Source organism: Alligator mississippiensis, chromosome 2 (genome assembly GCF_030867095.1).
Source record: "Alligator mississippiensis isolate rAllMis1 chromosome 2, rAllMis1, whole genome shotgun sequence".
Lineage (NCBI taxonomy): Eukaryota > Metazoa > Chordata > Crocodylia > Alligatoridae > Alligator > Alligator mississippiensis.
Window position 1 is genome coordinate 298,560,996 of NC_081825.1, and position 17,730 is coordinate 298,578,725.

Consider the following 17,730-nt stretch of genomic DNA (forward strand, 5'->3'; position numbering starts at 1 on the left):
CAGGGGGTAGTCGAGGAGCTGGTAAGGCAGACCGAGAGCACCAGGAGTCCAGGCTGGACCAACCAACTAGGAGCAAAGATGGAGCCAGCAAGCCACCAGGCAGCCCTGGGGACCACAAAACCAGGAACAGACAAGCAGGACCCAGGATGTTAGGAACAAGCTTGCTAGATAACAGGTAACCTTGTGCATTGGCTACTGATAAAAGAGGCAGAAACAGGCCTACAGCCTGACCTTTTATGTGCTTGCTCTTCAAAACCACAAAGACAAACATTGATGGCAAAGTCTATCCGGCCACCCATGACAGCACAACGTAGTCTCACCCGTACTAGCTGGGGAGACTCGAGAGGCGGCAGGAGGGTGGCACGCAGATTGGCAGCAGGTCTTCTTGAAGTTACTGAGTTCTCCAAATTTCCCTCCAGCTGTATGATACCCCTTATTTATAGATGCCTGGTGCTAATAATTTTAATGCATGGACCCTGACTGGTTTTATTTAAATGTCTTTGTTTCACTGAAACTTTTGGAACGGGACAGAACCAGATCTCTTGCGAGCTTGGAAGTTGTCAACTAGTTGGGATTTCTATCCTTGGGAAAGTAAAAGAGAGGGTTTCTTATCTCTTTTCCTTCCCCACTGTGGACTACTGCTCAGCACTGGCCTGTTTCTTCTTTACCTTAGGTTATGGTCTTCTCTGATAAGTCTGTTTTGCTTTTACAAATTCTCTAAGCATTTTAACAGAAGCCCCACCTGAGCTCAGAGAGGCCCAATCCTTTTTTTCCCTGGTGATTACCCATCTCCTGCTGCCGCTCGTGGGGGCAGCAGCCTGGTCCGGGTGGCAACAGGAGGCATGGTAGCCGCCGGGCTCTCCAGGGCTGTGGCGCTCCCTCTGCCTGACATCCCCGGGGCACCATGCCCAGCCTCGCTGTGTCCCGGTGACCATGCTCTCCCTGACTCCAGAGGGGACATTGCATCCTGGGATGCAGGAGGACTTCACCTTGGGTGGAATAACTGTTGGGAGTGGCCACACTTTAATGGAATAGGAGCAAAATAAAGTGGACTAGTGATAATCCTGCCCTGCAGTGGTGTAACTTTAAGTCGAATAACAAGCACTTTAAGCCACTTAAAGGTGTTGCTTTGCAGCCAATGCAGGGGTTAAAGAGTTCCAGAAGCTGCTTAAACCTACCGGGTAATAAGGCCAGCAGGCTAAGCGATCTGCTTCCAGGGGCCAAATTCAGAAGTGGTGTCAATGGGAGGGGTGAGTTAGAGCCTCGGCAGGAATGAAGTGGTGTAATGTTTGCTTGGGGGCAGAAGGAGGAACAACAGGAAAAACAGCTTTGATTTGCCATTCAGCAAGCCTGATCTGCTGCATCCCCAGCCCCTGCCTGGCGAGTGCCACACCTAATTAAACTAAAGGGTGCTGGTGGGCAGAGGGGCAACCCACGCCGGCTTCCACAGCACCGCGGGCACTCAGCCGTATGGTTTGGTTCTGGTTCTTGGCTGTTTCATCACTATGTCCACGTGGCTCCCCCGGCTGCAGCGCTGAGGGGTGCGCAGAGAGGGAGGATACAGAAAAGCAGGGCTCAGATGTTATTGCAAATGGGCCACAGCATAGTCAGGTGTGAAGCAGTGGCTTCCATGACTTGGGGCTTGCTTTTCCTATGCCTGGATTTGGTCAATCAGCTGCTGATCTGTTGTCTGTTGCTGAATCGGGGAGGATCTGAATCTCTATTGATCCCAATGCCCATTTGGCAGCAGCTTGCTGCAGGGCAGGGCTGTCCCACTTCTAAGTAGCTGGGAGCCACACACTTCCGGGGGCTGCACCGGTGGGGGACATGGGCCCCCAGGAATGCATATCCCACCCCTATTTGTACCTCGTGGCCAGGCAGCCCACCTTGCTTCATCTCCCCAGCTGTATCGTGCCTCTTGGGCAGCTGCCCCAGGCTGTGGGCTTCCCCAGTACTGTGCTATGCTGCCTCATCCCACGCCCTGGGCTGGAGAAGGGGAGGCTGGAGGGAGAGTGGGCCTGGAGCCTCCATCCAGCTGTTGCTGCAGCTGGAGCCAGGTGACTGCCTGGGGGAGGCAGTATAAGCCCTTGTGAGCTGCCAGTTGGACAGCCCTGCTGCAAGGCATTGCTGTTTACCTATGAGAAATACAGGATTAATCCTTTGATTTGCTCTAACTCAGCACCAAGTGACTGGGCTGAATGTAAGGCTGTCTGGGTGAGATCATGGCTGGGACTATCGGGGTGGGGGGAACATGATCACTAGGCCTTACGCTTGCTGGCATGTTCTGAAAGCCCCAGGTCCTGGAGTCTAGTGACTCCTTGAGATACTCAGATTTCATTTAGAAAGAAAGCAAGTTTCCAGTCTTCATGAGATGCTTGAAAACCTGGACCCTGTGACTTGGAGGCAGGAGGCAGGTCAAGAGGTACCTGCATGTATTATGAGCATCCTGTTTGAAGTCAGATCTCATAGTTTTGGGTACCTGATTTCTGACCCGCTGTGTTGGCAATGCTGTATCTCAGAGATGAACTAGGAGTTGACTGCTTATAAAGAAGAAGGGTCTTGCGGAGCAAACACCTGAGGGTTGAAATCGAGAGAGCTTGGGATTGAAAGGCTGGGGGTGGTAGATTCAATTACCCCATTTAACATTCACTGCTAGGCATTGGGCTGGAGTAGCTGAGCCCACCTGCCCAGTCCCACCCTGCCGTGAATGCATTGGAGGAACACCACCTTGCTTATATACAGGCGGTAGAGCTGGTGCTCACTGCAGTGATATGCAAAGCCCAGTGTCCCCACCCTTATGCAAATACCCACACCTCTGTGCTAAGGTGGGGCTAGTTGACTGGCAGACAAAACATGCCCATCAAGGCTGGCTGCTTGCAGCAGCAGGGCCTGAACTGCCCTTGCTAAGATTTGCAAAACAGAGGGGCAGTCTCCGCTCAGATCCCTGGCATGCAGGCGTTTGCTCTCACTGCCCCATGGCAGACTGAGAGTCAATGCCAGGTCCAGGTTCTCCATCCGAGTGTGGGTATTGGGGGCAGGGCTGCGGGAGGAGTTTTCTCTCTGCTTGTGTGATGCTAAGGTGATCTGCTTTCTGGTGCTGGGTCTGTCTGAGACGGCTTGGGGCCTGCCAGGGTTACTGGAGATGTCTCCAGTTCCAGCCCAGCCTGGGAAGCCTTCACAGGCCTCTCCAGGAGAGATGAGGCTGCTGTCCATGCTTGGTGGCACTTGGGGCTCTGAAATGGCAGTGCTGCCTCTGACTACAGTTGTGATGGGAAGCAAAGGCTTTGCCCTTGTATTCACACACCTGAGCTGGCGTGAGTTTTGCTGGCAGCACGGATGCTGTTACCCCAGGGGTGCGCAAAATGTGGCCCAGGGACTGCATGCGGCCCGCCAGGCCATTATATCTGGCCTGTGGGGCCCCTAAAAATTTAGAAAATTAATATTTATCTGCCCTGGGCTACCTGTCATGTGGCCTTCAATAGCTTGCCAAAGCTCAGTAAGTGGCCCTCTGCCCAAGATAATTGCCCGTCCCTATGTTACCCCCTGCTCAGGTAGGGCTGCAAGTGCATACCAACTCCAGGGTGGAGGAAAGTTGCAGGCTCTGTGCGAGGAGCAGCACCCGTGCCAGCTAGTTGAAGGGTGGTGCAGGTACATCCTCAGGAGAGACACTCTGTGCTGTGCAGGTGTGCTCTGAGCGGGGCACTGCCCATCCAGACCAGGCCCAGGGGTTAACTGGAGCCTGCTGGTGCCAGAAGCAGGTGTCTCTAGAGCCTGAGCAGACCTGTCCAAGCCTGCATGTTAATAGATACAGCTGCCGGAGGTCTGAGCATCACACGGCCCGGCTCACCGAGCTCCCACTGCTCTCCCACACCCTGCTCTATGCAGGCTCATCAAGGCTGTGTCTGTCCTGTACAGCTCCTGGCACCCCAGGGCCTGGTTCATGGGTGGGGGTCTCTAGGTGGTCCTGTCATGCAAATAGCAGCAGCATAAATGTATTACCTTTAAATGGGAGGTGAGAGTGGACAGCTGTATAGTTAGGAGAGCTGTTGGGAGTTTTTGGGTATCCAGGGGCCTTCCACAGGTCTAATGAAAAGGCAGACAGCCAGAGCTGAGCAGCAGAGACAGACTGCATGTCAATCCAGCCTGATGGGAGGGATGGCTGTGAACCCGGAGAGAAGAGGTGTTGTCAGGAGCAGTTACCAGAAGCGCGGCAGAACAGGTTATTTCGTTAGCGGAGGAGTGAGACCATTCAGAGCAGGCATTAATTACCTATGAAGTGCAGGGAAATTAGTAGCAGTACTTGTTAGGTTGTAATGAGCCGTCAAGCCACTGTCATTGAGTCCAGATTTTTTACCACCCGGCGGGGCTCTGAATTTCTTCTCAGGCCCGTCTTCTGGAGGTGTTTTTCCAATTCCCTTTGAGCACCGTGAGGTCCAACAGAGGGGTCGCTCTGTGAAAAGTGGGCTCTTACTGGTGTCCCCGTCTCTGTCTTTTGTATTTTCCTGTGAAAGTTTAACCTGGTGCATAGTTCCCACCTGGTTTCACCCACCTAGTTAGCGTGAGGCTTGCTGGTGCACTGCTGTGATGCATCTGTCCGGTGGTGGCACAGGAGAGGTGTTGACAGGTTTTGCTGTTGCTATTAAGGCACGGTTGTGTCCCATTTGGAGTCTGTTGATCAGAGGGCAGCTTATGCCTGATGAAGAGTTGGGCCACATTTGGGGGTTGCTTGAAGGACGGGAGTGAGGGAACTGGGAATATTTCCCTCCCTTTTAGTTCTCTCTGATGATCCTTCTTATAGGGTCCAGTGTGTAACAACCAGGGGAGTGGGGGGTTTCTTTTTGTATTGCAGGGTACGTATGCAGCTCATTCAATGACGTGATCTCCGTCTCTGCTAGAGTACATTGGCTGGGTAAGGGCTTGCTGGAGGTTGGTGTGATGGGTGTCACGAATGACCTACTTAGAGCCAATGCAGTAGTATCTGAGGGCCTTTCTTGGCATGTCTCAGGTGGTTGCTGGGTTTATGGATGTAAGTGTGGTGGTCCATGGTGGTTTATAGGTAGGCTGACCATAAGGAAATCCTGGACATCTGGGACACTGCCACCCACCCACCTGGTGCATCGTGCCATTCTGCCCGACACTGCCCCTGTGTTTCCAGGGTGCTCAATTTAATTCATACCAGCTGGCTGGGACCAGCCTTGGAAAACTAGGGCTGTCCCAGCTAAACTGAGATGTATGATCACCTATTTATAGGGTACTATTCCTAACATGGCTTGTAGTAACTAATAGCTTTGAACCTGGGGCTTCAGCCCACCTAGCATAGTGACCTAGCCTAGCCTGCCACCCTACAGGCTCTTCCAAGCAGCTCATGATGAGGTTGGTATATCAGGAGGCCATCTTTGTGCCCTTGGGTGGATCTCGAATTTTGAAACGGAGGGGGGGGTGTGTGTGTGTGTGTGTGTGGATGGTGAGGTGCATGATCCCATATAACAAAGCACATAGTCTGCTCCAGTTAAAGATAAACTAGAAGCTTTATTAATAGGCCAGCAGCCTGGGGGTGTATTAGTCAGTTTAAGATAGAAGCAAAAATGAATATAACTTCATTGGAATGAGCTGAAAACAATCTGCAGCGCCATGAAATAGGAGCGTTGTTCCCAGGAGCAGCCAGCAGAATTGCAGAACGATGGATAGCTTGAAATCAAGACCATTAAAAAGAAAAGAGGGTCATTAACACCTATGGAACGAAGAGTTTAGTAGGAATCAGGTAGATTATAATGACCTGTGCAGTCAAGTGGCTCCCTCGCTGTTTCCTGACTAGAAATGCTGCTGCCATGGCCAGGCAGTTAGTTTTAAAGTTTGGGAGGACCAGAAATGAAAGGAGGGTGCAAGTGCACCAGGACAGCCCCCTGGATCTGCCCCTGTTTATGCCCATGGTTTGGAGGAAGCGATGTTTGTTGAAAGCAAAGTTGTTGTGGGTCAGGATGGAGTGGATGCCTTGTGTGATGTGTTGTGGCTGTAAATCTGAGTGTGCGCCATGCTTTTGTAGGTATTTCAAGGCAGGTGGCTGTGCTTTCATGGTATGATGCCCATCATTTCCAGAATGACCTTTTCAGGGAGGTGGCTGATGTTCTGGATCTTGTTAAGAAAATGTGCTCTGCCTGTGTTGTGTCCTACTTTTTAATATCATTTAATTATCCCCAGCTCAGAGCAATTACTGAACCATACCTGCTGAGCACCACCTGGGCAGGGGGAGCTAAGGAGGTGTCTGGGGCTACCTGAGCTGCTTTGACCTTGGCATAGATCAGAGCCACATATTAGTGGGCCTGCTCCAAAATGTATCTGGTGTACCAGGTTGGGAGCTGCTCTGTAATGGGTTTTTAAAATCAGACAAAACAGCCTAGGGGTGCTGTATAGATTGCATGGTTCCTGTTGAAGTCTCAGACCCTGGATGCAGCCCACTTACTATGGCCTGACACATGCTGGTGTCTCCACCAGTCCTCGAGACTGGTCAGGTCGGGGACTGAGGGAACATCCCTAGAGAGCTCTAGGTGTATTGGACATTTTGGCACATAGTCATTTGCTGGTTAACTGTGGTTTTGCCTGGCTAGGGAAGGAAGATGTGGGGAACTGTACCTTTCTGGGGCTCTGGCAAGAGCCAGCTGGTGTTACTCGAAGGCTTTTGTTAATTGATGCTGGTCCATTAGGGCTCGTGCACTGAGAGAGGTAGACCTTCATCAGACACCTTGGCTGGGAGTGATTGCTGAACCACACCAGCTCAGGGTTAGCCCTGGAAGAGCCTGAAACTACCTGGAGCTAGTATGACCTTGTCATGGATCACCCTAGTGCCCACTCGAACGTGTACATGGAGTGGCAGATTGGGGACGGCTTCCTAATTGATGGGTTGTGTGGGCTGATGTAGTTATGGGGATGTTTACTAGGTTAATAGTAGGATATGAAGAAGCAAACAGGAAGGGAAGGGGTGACTTAGGTAAGCAGCCTCTTAGTAAACACTTCAGCAGGGTGAAGAAATACTAATGGTTACCTTGGGAGATTGTATCTTCTGGCTCTTACACTCCCAGTTGAGCCAAGACCTGGGTGGATCTAAGTGACTGCAGACACCAGAAAAAGTCACCGTTTCTCTCCAGGAGGCCAGGTGATTGTGGAAGATGCTTGATGTTTCTGGAAAACCCAAGAGATGCCTGAAGGAATGAGGCCGGCTTCATTGGCCATCAAGAGATGCTGGGCTTTACAGAAGAGAGACTGGTGCAGATTGTGCTTTGACCTCCTCCTCTTCTTCCAGGCGTTGTTCCTACAGTTCAAATGCACACAGTGTTGACTACAGAGGCTGCCTGGTCACGATAGTTACCCTTGGGCTGCTGAGTTTATAAGGTCAGAGCCCAAAATGATGACCCTGATGTCCTTGAGGGAATGATTGTGGGTTTCCTGTTGGCTGATGACACTGATGCTATATGGGGAGGCCAAGTTTTCAAGATCAGAGTGCTTTGTGCCTCACAGTCCCTCACCATTTAGCTAAAGAGGAGGGGCGATGGGTCCACTGGATGTGTCTCACTGGTTGCAGATCTGGTGCCCCTGCCCCGAAGAATAACTGCAGGATGTACAATGAGTACATCACCCAGGTCTTTGAGTGGAAGAGTTGAGCTGGAGGCTTCTGGCTATGAAAATATTCAACTGCTTTTACACAGAGTGGGGCTCTCCCTGCTCCCTAGGAACAATTGTCGGCCTTGGAGTTGTTCTTTGCTGCTGTCCGACCCCCCGCCCATATCTCCGTTCCCCACAGCATCCCAATCTGCACAGCACCAACCTGAAGCTGGTCAAGGCAGGCCAGGGGGATGACTCTGGGGGGAGGAATGCTAGGACCCCACCAGCTTTTGGCCGCAGAAGGGGTTCCCCATTTGCTCCCTCTGGGTCAGTGTGTTCATCGGTCTGTGGCTTTTACATTGCAGCTCATTGCTGTAATGCGGGGGTTGCCTCCCGCATTAAATTGGCAGCACTCACAGAGTCCCTGGTGGGCTTCACTTCGTGTGTAGGGGCAAGAGGGTAAGACCTCAGCTTGCAGTAGGCTTGGCTCAGACAAGTGGTTCTCAACTGGGGTACCTTGAGATCCTTTTAAGGGTGTTGCGGGGTGCTATGCTAGGTTAACACTGTGAAACTGTTTGCAGCAAAAGTCAGACCAAACAATGGTGTAGATCAGCTGTGAACCATGCAGGTTGTGAACTACCTGGATATGAATGATCGGGGTGACACCGTAGCCAGGCAAAACAGCCAAGAGCTGTGACTGCTGTATTTTCTAGCACGCAACATGCCCCCATCGCCCGGCCACCCCTTGAATAAGTGCACACCTTATTTTTGAAAGGCAGAATGAAGAAAAAAAGGTCTTTCCTTGAAAATACCATCAAGTAGCAGTAAGTAACTGAGCAGCAGCTTCTGAAGCAGAAGTCCCTGTGGGGGAGCAGAGGCAGAGGCAGAAACTGCTATCGCTGTATTTCCTCACTTATAATACGCACCCCAATTTCTAGAGGCTGAGTTTTGGAAAAAAAAATATGTGCTGAATGCGAGAAAATGTGGTATTTGGGTAACTGTGTAGGCACAAAGCATCACTGGACAACTTAAATACTACAATGAGCTCAGCCTCATACTTCAGCAGACACTTTTCCCACGCTGATGGAAGTATTGGAGCAGAAAGGAAAGCAGTGTCTAGTGCAGTGATTCTCAGCCGGGATGCTGGGAATAGGAATCCAATGTCAAAACCATTGTGCCCTGCTGTGGCCTTCCAGTGCTCTTTGCAAGAGAAGAATTGCCCCAGTATTTTTCTGTAGTCAAAAGTGAGGAAACCTAAGAGCTGGCATTTTCCAAGGGGTGCCTTAAGTCTAATGAGGTTGAGAACTACTGGCCTAGTGTTTCAGAATGGTAACATCTGGACAGATGTTGCATAAAGAAATGTGATCTGGGACCTCTGTGGAAGGCTGGCAGCCTTAAAAATCCTTAATTCAGTGATTCTCAACTCAGGTGCTGCGGTGCCGTGAGATCCTCTCAAGGGTGTGGCAAGGTGTGACACACTGTCAGCACTGGTAGGTATGCAAGACAAAGCTAGGGATTTCAAATAGGATTTCATAGGATTGAAATCATTCTGCCTTGTTAGGGTCTTTCTGAGCTCTTTGCAACAGCAGAATTGCCCAAGTATTTTTCCTGTAGTCAGGAAAACAAATGAAAAATAAGCGCTGGCATTTTCTGAGGGGTGACTGGTCTAATGAGAGGTTCTCTGAGTCTAGAAAGGTTGAGAACCACTGTCTTAAGTCTGCTAGTAAGTGCTGCTGAATAGTCTCACTTCCACCTTCAGCTTCCTCTGGGCAAAAATGAGGTTTATTTTCTACCTATGGGGACTTTTTTACCATCTTTCATTTTCCCCGAGCCTGAGAAAGCTTGCAGAAAAAAGATAACTTTTTCTGAAATGTCTTAGTTGGTCTAATAAAAGGTATCATCTCTGAACCAAGAGTTCTGGAGTTTTGCATTGCTTTCTGTCTCAGACCAACACCAAATACCAAATATACTGCTGGATAATATCCTCAACTTCCCTCTCATCCCATAAGAAGGTAAAGAATGCGTCCAGAAATGCAAGGCACAATTACCCCATGCACTTCAGACAACTCACTGGGTGTGATCCTATATGCACACCCTGGAAGCTGTAATAACATCTGTTCAGCCTGTTCCCCAATTTGGATATTTTTGAAGTATGAGCATAATGACCTAGCTACTGATCCAGCTCACACAGAAGCGAAAGGAAATGGTTCTGGTGACACTACCAGGTGCTGGGTCTGGCTGCTAGCCCACAACCCTGGAGATGCTGTCTGCAGGGGCTAACACAGACACCTCCACACCAGACACCTGGACTGTGGGATCCTCTCTAATAACAATATCTCACTGTAAGCAGGGTGACACTGGAAAGCTGCCTTGGAGCCTTGAGCAGGAGTGACCCGCTCACTGCAGCCAGGATCCCCAAAGGTGTGTCTTATGATTTGGGGTGCTCAGTTTTGGGGTGCTCACCTGAGCACCCATTAGCAGGGTCTGATTTTCCAATAGTGCTAGTTACGCTGTTTCTTGAAAGGGGTCAAGTTTCAGCATCTTAGGCTGACCGCCCAGGACACTGCAGCAACCAAAACCACCGGCCACTTCTGAAAGTCTTGGTGAATCTCCAGCACCTTCTCAATAATCACATGCAAAAAAAGAAAAAGAAAAAAGAAGCCAATTAGGGAAAGAGCTGCATGTTGCGTGCCCATAACTGAAAGGCTGTGTTCTTTCTGCACTGAATCTGAAACTGGGACAAAAGGAAGAGACAGGCCAGGCAATAATTGTAGCTATGTGCCAATCCTGCAGCCGCCGCCGATATAGAAACAACAGGCAAAATGCCTTCAGGCAAAGAAAGAGCAAGAGAGGGGTGCGTCATCTTCCTGTCTTCTTTCTTTTCTTCTTTCAGAGACAGGAATTTCTTTCTTTGCTCTGTGGAATAATTTCCAAATGTGGATATTTGGAGATAAAAGTGCCTGCTTTGTCACCTACTCGGGGCAGCTTCTAAATGACTTTTTACTAAAAGAACGTATCTTCTATGTGTCCCAGACCCTACACCTCAACCGGAGACAGATATGAACCCAGGGTGCTTCAGAAAAAATCCTACAATGACAAAAGAAAGCTCAAGTGATATCCTCAAAAAACCCCAACAAACAACCACCCTGAGCCATATGTGCAGCCTGGAGTTTCAAACTGGTTATATAACTCTGGGAGGAGCCGTCTCCCACGACCTGCTCATTGGTGAGCTAAGGAAGTGCAGAAAAGAGGAAAGCACTGCAAGGCGGATACGTATCTGGTTGGATCCTTATGTTCAATGAGTAGGCATCAATAGCTCAATGTCCAGTTGGGAGGAGGTATCAAGTGGGGTTCCCCGTGGGTCTGTTCTGGGTCCTGTATTAACAACCTCAGGAATGATTTAGACAGTAGGACTGAGTGCACGCTTGGCAAATTTGCAGGTAGCGCCAAATGGAGTGGAGCTACAGACTCTGGAGGGCAGGCCGAGGATCCTGAATGCCCTTGAAAACCTGGAGACATGGTCAGGTGGAATTCAACAAGGACAAGTGCGATCGCATGCACAAATGCAGAGCGGGGAATGACTGGCTAGGCTGCAATAGTGCAGAGAAGGAGCTGGGTGTTGCAGTGAACCAGAAGCTGAAGATGAGCCTACAGTGTGCTCTTACTAGAAAAGAGACAATTACCTGCTGGCCTGGATTAGCAGGCACGTCACTTCAAGAGAAGTGTTTCTCCAACTCTGAGGCCTCACCTGGACTCCTGTGTCCAGTGCTGGACCCCTCACTTCAAGAAAAATGTGGATCAGTTAGAAAAAGTCCAATGGAGAGGGACAAAAATGATTAGAGGCCTAAGAAGCATGACTTGCCTACAGAAGCTCAAGCCTTTCTGAACCAGGTAGTCTCTAAGGTGCTGCCCTGCTCTGCCTTCTGCCAAAATTTCTTTTAAATCACTTTTATTCACCACAATGAGGGGTGATCTGCATTCACCAGGGGACTCCTCTGTTTTCAAAACAGCACGATTAGCATCAATGAACTTTTGCCAATATTAACAAAGCCTGTTCATGACCTACCACTCTTATCTTTCAAACACCCCTTTGTGTTCAATCCGTGGTTTTTTAGCATTTTCCTAGTACTGATTATATTCCAGTTCCAAAGGTGGCAACCACGTGTGCACAGTGACCAACTACCTTGTGTTACAGAGGAGTCTGAGATTTCAGAGCTGTGCCTTGGAGGTCCTGAGGACTCCCTGGAACGGGACTTTTGTCCTGAATTTGAGAAATTGGTCCTGGATCAGGACCAAGCAGATCCCCATGGGACTGCTGAAAAGACAGAGCAGGATGCCTGCCTGGCGTCTGGACACCCTGCTGGGTTGCGAGGTACTCAGGGCTACCTCCTGAAAGGGAAACTTAGGCACCTTGAAATGTGGCTTATAAAATCCATCTGACCTTGATACAAGCTCTGGTGATCTCAGTGGCTCTTTCCTATTCGGCTTCCTGTATTTACAGTATTCTGTATTCACGGTATTCTGTATTCACTGACACCTCGTCTCCAGTGGCAGGATTTATGCCCGGTCAGAACAGGAACCTTCAAGCTGTTCCAGTAGGCTCTTTCAGTATTTCAGTCCAGGGCCTGTGCTCTTTAAATTACCACAAGGTATTTTTCCCCCTGTAGTCATGGGGGTGCCATTCTGTCCTGCTTTCAAAGAACGTTCCTTTGAACACGCTGGCTGTGTCTACACATGGCCAGTGTGGATGTAGTACTGCCAGCGTAGACGTAGTACTTGCATAAGTACTAAATGACTGCACAGTAACCGGCATTCCTATGCAGTACCATTGCTGCGTGGCTTTTCCTGACGCTACTGCACAATAGCAAGGAGCTCGTTACTACTGCACAGTAGCATTGCTGCACGGTTAGTGCCTAGCAATGGTACTGCATGGTAGCAACGAGCTATAGTGCAGTAGGTCATTGCTACTGTGCCATAGGGTCTCGTGTAGACGTGCCCACTAGGCATCATTATTTTCAGACCTGCAGACCTCTGGAAGAGCCCATTTTTTCTTGCTTTAATTCACTGGCGCAGTTGTCTCAGTTCCTCAGGTAGTGAGGTTGGAATGGATGCGGAAAGCATAATACTCTGTCCCTGCATTTCCTGTAGTATCAAGCCAGACCATCCCACACCTTTGATTTTCAATCCTTGTTCCTGCAATTCAAAGTCCCAACACAGTCTCCAGCACCCAGATTTGCATGTCTTACTCAACTGCTTGTGTTTCTTCATTGTCTGGTTTCATGCAGCGACTCCACTCCTCGCTCAGGCAGTTGATGGCTGAATGCCACCTCTCCTCTGACCAGCGATTCCACTTCAACTTTCACTTTACGGTTGAGGGCCAAAGGTCCTTTACTGAGGGCAGGGTTTTTATTTCTATCATTTCTTTAGGGCGGCCCAGTTTACTGAACACTTTATCACTGTGTAAACCAGTGGTTCTCAACTTTTTAAGGCCCAAAGTCCCCCTTGTTAGGCTCCAGCCCCCCTCTGGAAATGTCAGCTCTTCCCTGTCACTCATTTTTTGACTACAGAAACTGAATAAAGCGATTCTGCTGTTGTGGAGAGCTCAGCCCACAGTGGGACAGGACCTTTGAGTGCTCTGCATCCCTACTTGAAAAATCTGGGGTTATTTTGGGAGTCCCGTTTGCATGCTCAGCAGTGCTAACATTACCTGGCACCCTGTGGCACCCTCGCACGGATCTCAAGGCACCCCGGGTGAGAAGCACTGGTGACTGGCAGCGGCAAGCCCACGGCTGGAGGATGGTCTCTAACCCGGCTCAGGGGTGGGTCTTGAGGACTGAAGAGTTTGATCGTTGAGCCGCAGCCCTGTCCACAGAAGTCCCCCATCTTTCCGCAGGGCAGAGGGGGCTGGATCACCGATAGGCGCTGCCGGGCTTTCAGGAGACAAGCCATCCTCCCCCATTCCCACCTTCTCCCCAGCTCCAGCACACGCAGGACCTCCTGCTTACGATGGACAGGCCGGCACACGACGGTCACGGGGCTCCCCGGCACATCTGCCCGAAATAACTTATTTTTTATTAGAAGGAGTAGTTAGAAAAAAATCACATCTCCCCAGAGAGCCTGCCCTGCCCGTGTCCTTAGCCCCACATGGCCACAACTGACCCCTCGCAGACAGGCACTTTGCCCCCCCCCCCAATTGCAATCCTTATATTTCACAGTTTCACAGTTTTTAGGGGCTGGAAGGGACCTCAGGGATCATCAGGTCCAGCCCCGATCTCCATCCTCTCCGCTGGCAGAGCCCTGCGCTGCCCCAGCCCGCCCTGCCCCAGCTGCCCCGTCCCCAGCCCGGCTGGCAGAGCAGGAGGAGGCGTGGCCACCGCCGTGGGCGTGGCTCTGTGGGCGTGGCCCCGCCCCCAGCGGGGATAAGAGGGCGGGCGCGCGGGCCGGGCAGCGGCGGCATGAAGCGGCGCGGCGAGCGGGAGCGGGAGCGGGAGCCGCGGGGCGATGGGAGCGCGGCCGCGCCGCAGCCCCGGGCCCAGCCCAAGCCCCAGCCCCAGCCCCGGCGGTAAGTCCCGGCTGGGAGGAGCGATCCTCCGTGCGTGGCTGCTTGCACCCTGGCCCGTGCCCGTGCATCCCCCGCAGGGCTTTAGGAGCATCCTCCATGGTTCCGGGCAGCCTGAGCCCGGGAGCTGTCCAGCCCCGGCGCCCACGGTCGCCCCGGGTTGATCCAGGTGCTGCTTCGGTTCGGATGTTCCCAGCCTGGCACCGAGACGGCAGCTCCCCCCAGAGCCCTTGGGGTCACCCGGGGTGCCTTGCCTGCTTCCTGCGCCTGCGCCCGGCCTGGGCTGCTCTTCCCCAGGGGATCGTCTGGCACGTTCAGGCGCCTCCCCAGTGAAGAGGATGCTGGATCTTGGCTCGCTTCGCCTCTGCAAGGGGACCCTTGTGTAACACCCGGCACGTGCTGACATGTAGGTCTCGTGGCCCACGTCGTGAGGCCGGGCACTTGCCTGGAGGAGAATTTGGGAGCCAAGTTCTGCCTGCCCCGGCGAGGCGCTCAGACCCTGGCTGCAGAGGGGCTGGCTCTGCTGGTCAGGGCCCTGCTCTTGAAGGGCTTGGCGGTCTGTACGGGTCGGTCAGAGGGTCCTCTCAGCTCTGAAGGGAGGGTCAGGCTGGTGCTGAACCCCAGCCTTACGCTTGATTGCAATTAGTGCTGTTTCCTGAAGCAGGAAGCGTGGCCCAAGCTGGGAGTTGATGCTCGGGCTTCTACATGAGCACTGGAAACGATTACTTCCCTTGGCTCATCTGCTTAATGATGGCTCTAACCTCCTCTGGAAGACCCACCAGCTTCCCCTTTCGCAGCCCTCCTGGCTCTCTGCATATACTGTGCTGGCATCATTAGCTCTGGATTTGACGCCTTCCTAAGCCTGGCTCTTGCTTCGAGGGACTTTCAGCTCGAGGAGAGGCCGAGAGGGCCAGGGGGACTTTAGCTTTGCTCTTGCCATCCTCCTGCTCTCCCCTCTCCTTAAAACCAGCAGTCTCACTTTCTCACTGGGGTGTTGTCTAACCAGATGCGGGGCTGTCTTCTAGCTTGTTAGTCTGGGCTGCCGTTGCCACCCCGGTTAGTCGCAGGGGCTGGAAAGTCTCTAGGGCAGGAATTGTGTTTACAAGATGCTCGGAGCAATAGGTGTTGGAAACCATATGACGTACCAAGCGGCTCCAGTCTGGTGTTCAGATGAGCCCCCTGAGTCGCTTATCTATACAGCCTGCTCCCCTGCATCTCTGGGATTGCACCTCCTAATTTGGGATTTTAAAGCGCTGGCATTTTGCCTTGCAAGTTCCCAGCTCTGCGTGATCTATTGCTTGCAAAAAATGGCCACTCAGTTGGTGCCTGCCGGTGCAAAGAACCGGTAGCACTGCCAGCTTCCCCCAAACCACCGCAGGCTGGTGCACAGTTCCCTCCAAGCCCCTTTGATTTGCTTTCTTCCCCATGTCAGCCCTGTCTGTGGGTGCCAGGCCCTTGTTAAACCATAAGCTCCTCTGTGCCAGCCCTTGGAGTTCAACCTGTTGCCCTTGGACAGAATCCAGTGGGCTGCGCAAGGTGAAGGGGCGGATAGACCTAGGCCCTGGTACTTTTGTGCCAAGGAAGGGTTGCTGGTTACTTGGCACTACTGCTCACAGGGTGGTGGCTGGAAGGTGCCGGTGTGACAAGTCCAACTCAATCAGAAGCGGTGACTTCCTGGATGACTCCCTCTGTCTCCAGTACTTCCCTAAAATGTCTCTTCTGGCTTCCCTTGCCCACTCTCCCCTGCTTGTAGTATTTTCCTGGCTACGTCTTCTGCCTCTGTCCCTTTTGGGCTGCCTTCCTCCCTCTTTCTTCTTAGTCCCCAGCTGCTGAGGAATGTGCTGTATTTCTAGATCACAGTGGATCTTTGTTTTTGGGGTTTTTTGTTGGTTTGTTTGGGTTTTTTTGGCCCTCCCCGGGGCCAAAGAGCCTGCAGATCCCAACTGCTGTAACCAATTCTAGTCCAGCTGCCCTAGCTTGTAACGGCTGGGGATCTGGCCCCTGTTGGACCCTAACTTCTCTTCCTTTCCATCGCTGTCCCTAACCCTCTATTCCTTTTCTATCTAGCACCAGGAATTTTAGAAACCAGCTTTGGTTTCAAGCTAAAAGCCTTCACTTGCTTCTGTGGTACTGACTGCCTCTACCGACTGGGAGGGAGAGTGGCTGTAACAGTGCTCGTGCTGGCGCAGAGCTAGCTTGGCACCTGACTGTCATGCCTCTGTCCTAGTTCTGCAGTCTGAAGGCACTGTCAGGGCATGCTCATAGGATGGAGCAGCCTGTTCACCCACCTCCTGGCCTCCCAGCGTGACTAAGTCTGCCTGGGAAATCCTCCAGCCTGAGCCAACACTTGCATCATCTGCTTGATTAATATGAGAGCAGCCTCATTTCCCCAGCGATGGTGGAAACTTTCTTTAGCAACCTGGGATTATAACCATGGCAAGTGGCTTCTGTGGCTCTAGGTTGATTCACCTGCATTTGGGCGTTGGGATGCTTCCCAGGTAGCTTTTGAGCTGTGCTTGCTGAATTGACCGAGACCAAACAATTGGAGCCTGCAGGTGTCTGTTAAAATCCCAGGAGCTAGGCACAGAAAATCTGCCTCTTCAGAAAATGGCCTGAGACCTGCCCGGTGCATGCAGCAAAGCTCGCAAAGTCCCTGAGGAAGAGTCCTGCTCTTCAGCGGCACCCGCAGCTGGCTGGCGCTGTGGAGGGTGTCCGAAGCTCTTGGGCGGTGTGCTCTGACAAGGCTTCGTTTAGCCGGGTCTTGTAAACCTCCAAGGATGGAGATTGCACAGCCTCTTTGGGTAACGTGGTCCAGTGTTTTACTACCCTTGTAGTGAGGTTTTTCTTTATTCAACCTCAACTTCCCTCACTGCAACTTGAGCCCATTGCTCCTTCTGTCATTTGTCACCACTGAGAACAGTCCAGCTCCATCCTCTTTGTAACCGCCTTTCAGGGAGTTGAAGGCTGCTATTAAATCCCACCTCCATCTTCTCTTCTCCGTATTAAATAAGCCCCTTCCCTCAGCCTCTCTTCACAAGTCATGTGCCCCAGCCCCCAAACCAGTTCATCAAGGCAGTGGTCTTTAGCCCATAGCTTGCCAGCAGCATTGCTTGTGGCCACGGAGGATCTAAACTGGAGGTTGCTGGGGAGTGTTGCCCAGTGTCTGTAACAAGCTCAGCATTGCCCAGGGGCCGGTGAAGGCTGGGGACCTCTATGATCTACAGAAGGCAGCACACGGTTGTGGCAAACCCCTGCAATGGAGCCGCGGTACAGAGAGGACCTTATGGTCACTTGTCAGGCCTGGCGTGATGTGGTGTGGGCTTGGTCTACGTGTCTGCAGCCATAGGATGTGCAGAATAACACGTCATGATATTGGAGGCTTCTAGGACCCGATGGGGCAGAGTGGCTTTTTGAAATGGATCTTGCAAGACTCGTCTCATCTGCAGCAATGGAACAACTGCTGCTCCTGAGAGGTGCTGATTGCTTCCACCCCTGTAGCATAGCGGGGCTTGGCTTTATCTACCCTGCAAGGCTCCTCAGCTTTGCTCGTTCAATCGCTAGGTCTGCTCGGCCCT

At 51.8% G+C, this 17,730-nt stretch overlaps 1 protein-coding gene across 3 annotated transcripts in view; it reads left to right on the forward strand.

Moving 5' to 3' along the window:
- The window catches only part of ABHD12B (abhydrolase domain containing 12B), a 31,371-nt gene that overhangs the window by 313 nt on the left and 13,328 nt on the right, over positions 1 to 17,730 (forward strand). Inside the window, exon 1 of one of the 3 annotated variants that reach the window (XM_006276017.3) lies at positions 36 to 175. The exons of 1 other annotated variant lie outside the window; for it this stretch is intronic. In XM_006276017.3, the coding sequence (XP_006276079.2) occupies positions 147 to 175 (29 nt within the window). In that variant the 5' untranslated portion in view covers positions 36 to 146. Of the gene's footprint in view, positions 1 to 35; positions 176 to 14,036; positions 14,159 to 17,730 lie in introns of those variants that run through there. One more of the 3 variants, XM_019494089.2, reaches the window with a different exon arrangement.